General features: G+C 39.4%; 1 protein-coding gene across 2 annotated transcripts in view; it reads left to right on the forward strand.

The window, feature by feature from the left end:
* The window catches only part of erbb4b (erb-b2 receptor tyrosine kinase 4b), a 341570-nt gene extending 336496 nt beyond the window's left edge, over nt 1–5074 (forward strand). For both annotated transcript variants that reach the window (XM_085434270.1, XM_085434269.1), the window contains 3 exons: nt 1104–1353; nt 2138–2242; nt 2475–5074. In XM_085434270.1, the coding sequence (XP_085290396.1) occupies nt 1104–1353; nt 2138–2242; nt 2475–3145 (1026 nt within the window). In that variant the 3' untranslated portion in view covers nt 3146–5074. The remainder of the gene's footprint in view (nt 1–1103; nt 1354–2137; nt 2243–2474) is intronic.
* Nucleotides 5075–6000: the final 926 nt, after the last annotated feature.

Below are 6000 nucleotides of genomic sequence, written 5' to 3' on the forward strand. Positions count from 1 at the left end.
AAATACAAACACAAAGAAGACCTAGGACTGTTGAACAGCTGTAGTATATATATATGAGAGAGATAAAAAGAATGGGACAGCATGCCTCCCCCAAAAGTTCAGCAACTTATATTTTCTGTTCCCAGAAATTTACAGCGAGGGGATCCTGTAAACATCGCCGTGTACTTACTTTTCTTAAAATGATACGTTTTCCCAGTTTAAATATTTGATGCAGGTTTGGTTCTGAATAAAGTATATGTTCATGAGATATGCAGATCATTGCATTCTGTTTTAATTTACATTTTACACAGCATCCCAAATTTTTCAAAATGTTTATTAATCATATGCTGACCTCATTATCTGGTAATTTAGCCATGTTTCATCCACTATTATAACAATTTTTTAGTATTAAATAAGGTAAATAGCCAGAGGTCCACTTTAAGGGAAATAAATTCCATATACTGTTGCCGTAAGATCACAGACGACTCAGCATTAACCTGAGGATAAGTTAATAAAAAATTTTAAAAAAATAAAACTTGCTGAAAATATGGGGGAGAAAAGATAAACCGAGTAAAGCACTTGCTGAGGTTCATAAAAGCCCTTTTTTGTCATTAGTGTAGACACAAATGCACACAGCATGACATTTCTGATATGGCTACTTAAAGACTTGCTGCATGGAGCCTTTTAATTAAAATCCTTTTAATTGTACTTGGCAGTCATGCTGCCATATCATTGTTTGGCACTGCTGTTTGTCTCCCCTGCCTGTCACATTTTAATATTGCAGATGGACAATAGTACAAAGTACTTCAATTGTCACTTTTACAATAGTCTTTGTCTTACTTTTTTTGTTGTACTTTTTATATTGTTTTTTTCTTTGCTTTTGTACTTGTACCACACCAGAAAATCAAACTAGTTTGTAGACAAAAGATTGGAATAGAAACAGTTTCCCCTTGAAGGTAATGAACTTAAAGTTCATTGACTTCGACATTAGATTTTAGATTTTAAACACAATTTGCCATTAATCTCTCATCGTATATCTGTCTTAGTAAACTGATTTTCTTTGAATTCAGTCTCACATTCCTACTATCCTAACTGAACCCTTTCTCTCATTTACTTCTACACAGAACCAATTTGGCTGTCAGGATCCCAGTTTCAGCATGGAGGATATGCTGGCTGCCGTGCCGAGAGTGATCTCTGGTCCCCCTGTTACTGGAAGCTGCCTCGCTCCACAGGAACTTGCCTCAGGAGGAAAAATAGTTGGTGGATTTGGCCGTGGTAGCCAGGATGACCCCCGCTGTAATGGCACTCTGAGAAAACAGGCATCCCCAAGGTCAAGCACCCTTGAGGCTGGCTCAACTCTCACCACAGTGCAAGGTAAAGTAGAATGACATTCAAAAGCAGCGGTCATGGGATTAAATTCAATTGAGGGACTCTGAAAAATACTTTGGGTTGCTCATACCAGTAAATTGAAAACAAATATCAAGCATAGAGTCATTATGTTTTGTGTTTTTGTAAACATTACCAAACTCTACATGAATAAACTGAAACTTAATGACATATCCTAAGAATTCTTTGGTACAGTTTATTTATTTTAAAATCTGGTTTGATTATAATATGTAAAGAGAGGATTCGCGAAACAAAATCAGCCCTCATTTTATTTTCAGTCACTGAGCCTGAATGTACCACAAGGTGACGCCATAGCCAGTGACACAGTGACAAAAATGTCATGTCACAGTAGACAAGATAGGTGAGATCGGAACAGAGAAAATGTCCTGAATTATTTGTTGACATTGTGACTCAAGTTATTCTTTTCTACGTTTTCCCTTTATGCTTGCTGCCAATATTTGTTTGGGTAGGTAAAGTGAGTTTAACAATGCAAGCGTGTCTATAATGTCACTTCATTGGAGAAGTAAGAAGTGAAAGAGAAGAGTGTAACATATTGGTAATGGCTGCGTTCGAGCACTAATCGGAATCCATGTACTGTACGGTCAGCCCATGAAAAATAAAGATGTCATCCCTAAATCACCCAAATTAAAGTTACTTGGCTACAGTTATAGCTCTGCCTCGTAGTTTATTAGAAAATATATATGGATCTTGACATAAGGTTTTCATAGTAGCATACTTTAAAACTCTCTCTTGCTTCCTTTCCTCTTGCAAGGCGGAGGTGAGGACAGTAATGGACAGCGTTACAGCGCCGATCCCACTGGTCTTTTATCAGAGCGAGGAGCAAAAGGCAATGCCATGAGAGACAAGAGCAATTCAGGTTACTCTGACAGTTTTGAATGTCTTCATCAAATTTCTAAATGTTTGGAAAAAATGAGCTAAATGACATAGTTTGTGTTGTGATACAGTACTTATCTAAAATAATATATTAAATGTGTACCCAGTTCTTTTAAGGGTTTGAAAGCATCTGATATGTACACTATAACTTAGAACATTCAATAACAGAACTGTAGAGACCTTAGCTAATGCTAATATCCCCTTTTTGTTTCCAGATTATCTCATCCCTGTAGAGGAAAACCCCTTTGTCACACGGCGTAGGAATGGAGATGCCCACACAGTGATTGATGGAGCTAGCTGCCACACTCTGCATTTGGCTGGAGCCACTGCTGCCCCCAAAAGTCAATCCACTCATGGTGATGATGAGTATGTCAACGAGCCACTGTACCTGAATACCCTCCTCAACACTGGGGCCAAGAATGGATTGGCTGGCACAGTCTCCATCTCTGGCTCCGGATCCTCTGTTGCACAATCAGTACTGCAGACAGTCAACCCACCAACATCAAGCCACACCATCTCCTCCACTGGATATGTGGTACCCCCTGGCCACCTCCCCCACCCATCGTATCCATCACACACCCTGCATTCGGGGCATTCAGGACACGCTCTGCACTCAGGCATCACCAGCGGCACCATTATGTTTGATAAGAAAGGCAAGAAAGCCACTTTTGACAATCCTGAATACTGGCAGCACAGTCTCCCTCCCAAGTCCTCACTGCACAACCCTGAGTACCTGCAGGACTGCAGCACACGCTTCTTCTACCGCCAGAATGGACGCATTCGCCCTGCTGTGGCTGAAAACCAGGAATACTTGTCAGAGGCTGCTATGAAAACAGGCAATGTATTGCCACCCCCTCCATACAGACAGAGGAACACTGTGGTGTAGTGACCCACCTGTAGCACATTAGCGATGAATAGAGGGGTATGGGTGGGGATGAATGGACAGTAAACAGTCCTCACGTTTCCATGCTGTTCTTCTCAAACTGGGTTCTTCTTTCACCTTTCCTTAACACTTCTCTTTGTCATGTCTGCTAATCTTGTATTCTCACTCACTGGTTTTGCATTTTCTATGACAAAACTATAACAACATTCACTAACGGCCTCTTTTGTTACTTTGTCCTTGGCCCCTAAAGCAAACACAGACATCTCTTTGTGGTGTATTCTGTCCTGGAAAAGAAAAAGTCCAGTTTTTTTAGAATCAAAATTGCACATAAATAATATTAACACAATCAAAGATGAAAAGAGGAGGAAAAAATAAACTGTGGTTAGCCCCAGCACGGTTATTTCCATGACCTTACATGTCTTTCTTTATACACCCTTAAATCATTGTTCACTGTCCCTTTGGCACATTTTCCATCCAGCTAGATGCACACATTGTACTATTCACACAACTGCTATTGCTTGGGTGCAGTCAATCAAATGTCCATGCACATAGAGTTGTGTCATGACTTACCAGCAAACCTGCAGTCATGCTGAAAACCCCAGATGTGGCCTGCATGCCTGCCGTCATGCTGCTTTGACTTTTACGTTTCACTGCACCAGTAATGAAATTCAGACATTTATCACACACATATTTCAAATCATACCTGAAACACGTTAACATGCCTGTAGGCTTGATACACCTACAATAACCACACATTATTTCATACATGCACACTGACAGATAAGTCTGCCGCCACTTGAAATATGTTCTGAAGGAGAAACAACATTAGACCTTGTACTTGAAAAAGATAATGTCGATAATGGCAGCCAGAGTTACAGCACTAAAACGGGCCAACAGGACGGTACATACCGCCACAGCTGTGATATCACCTGGTACCTGATTGAGCAGCATTTGACACATTGTTGCCACGGCAAGTTTGGATTAGAAGGTTGACTGCTCACAAGATGACCCTTTAAATTCCACTGTAATTTTCCATGCTGTTCCTCATCTTTACCAATCTAGTCCGAGTAGCGAACAAACCGCACAGTTCAATGTTACCTTCATGAGCTCATGTGACTGACTAAAACATTGGTAACTGCAGTAGAAGAGATTTTATTTCAGTGGAACCGGTGCTTAAGAATGGACAAATCTTTTAAGAGGTACAACAACATGTTTCTGGAGAAACACAAACTGAGGGGGAAAGACGGTATTTTAAAATCTTTATCAGAGTATAGCGGGGGTATTTTTTTGTTTGTCTGTCTTTGTTTGTTAATCCATCAGGGACCTGTTTATTTCCTCAACTTGTCTGATAATGTACTGTATTTGATCAATAAAGGGATGGGGTGAACAGCACAGTAATGCAGCCACGAAAGAACGTTGTGGAGATGACAGAAAAAGGAAAACTCTCCATGGCTGGAAATAAGCCAATTACATGTCATCGCCAGACAGACACAAGCAACAAAAAAGGAAAAGAACACCTATAGGAGGTTTTTTTTTTTACCACTCTGTGTTAATACTGTTGTATGTAATAAAAAGAGAAAACTAAGAAAGTCACTATCTGCCCTTACTCTTAGGTGTAAGATAGCTAAAGCAAGGGTCAGCTACATTATTACCCTGTAACAAGTTTAAAAAAAAAGGGACATTTTCTGTCTTGGTGTTTGACATTGTAAGTTATCACTAAATCTACTGATGGCTAGCTTGCTGTACTCATACAGTACTGCCAGATGCCACATTAAATTATGATGGAGAGTGCTAGCATCTGTCGTCAAATGACTTTGAAGCCTAATTTAGGTCGGGGCTGATAATTTATTAGCACTTAACACTCTGGCACAGCCAAATTGCGTTGGTGTTATTCTCACTATAAGCAACAATTCGTGCAATTTTCTCCATCACACTCCAACTTTCATTTACAGTGAGATAACACCTGAGTTTTTTGGGTTATTTTGCTTTTTTTTTTTTTTGCATTTAACTAACAAAGAAGCATTCTGTAAAGAATATCACTTTGGGCTGACAGTGACACCAACACCAGGGGGAAAGAAGCTATAAACACAAACATGGTAGCAATATTTAATTTGAAGGATTCTTCATCGCTTTTGATTGTTTTTTTATTACATTCAAGAGATTAAAGGGATATTCTAGTGCTTAGATTTTGTACTTCTAATGTTCTGGGATTAAAGTGATTAATAAGAGGAGGTGTAAAAAGAATCACCATCAAATATCTTCAATTTTAGTTTTGAGTAAGGGTCACAAATGTCAGCTACATCACCAGTGACGCAACTCTAGCCTGCTTCATAAAACACTTCTTATATTCCTTCTTCCTAAATGTGTATTTCCTGCCAAACATTTTTGTTTAAGGCATCAGTGATGAGATCACCAGAGATATTTTTCTCAGCTTTTTTTTTCAGATGCAGAGTGGTAAGCAGTAAGTAGCTTGAGTGCCATAAATAAAACTGGTGGCCTAGCCTTTAAACTCTGAAAGATATGATTAGCTTGACTTAATTTCAATAACATTTACAATATCACAGCATATATATGTGTGGTATTATAGAGGGCCGAAGCTGCCTAACCCCTGTGCATGTATCAGTGCTGAAAGAATACACAAGCACAGTTACACAACGTTGTGCCTCAATATTACAGATTCAGATGAGCGGTGCCGATGATTTTCTGTTCAAAACGCAGATGTTGCCCTGGCACAGCATTTCTCCACCTCTCAGGTTTTATGGAAATAATAATCATCCAGTAGAGTTCCAGCTGAGGCACAAATTTTTAAATCAAAAAGGGACATCAGGCCTATTGAAATGTAATCATAATGGAAGACA

This window comes from Copadichromis virginalis, linkage group LG16 (assembly GCF_057382275.1).
Source record: "Copadichromis virginalis isolate Kocher_CV1m ecotype Utaka linkage group LG16, C_Virginalis_male_GT1.1, whole genome shotgun sequence".
NCBI lineage: Eukaryota > Metazoa > Chordata > Actinopteri > Cichliformes > Cichlidae > Copadichromis > Copadichromis virginalis.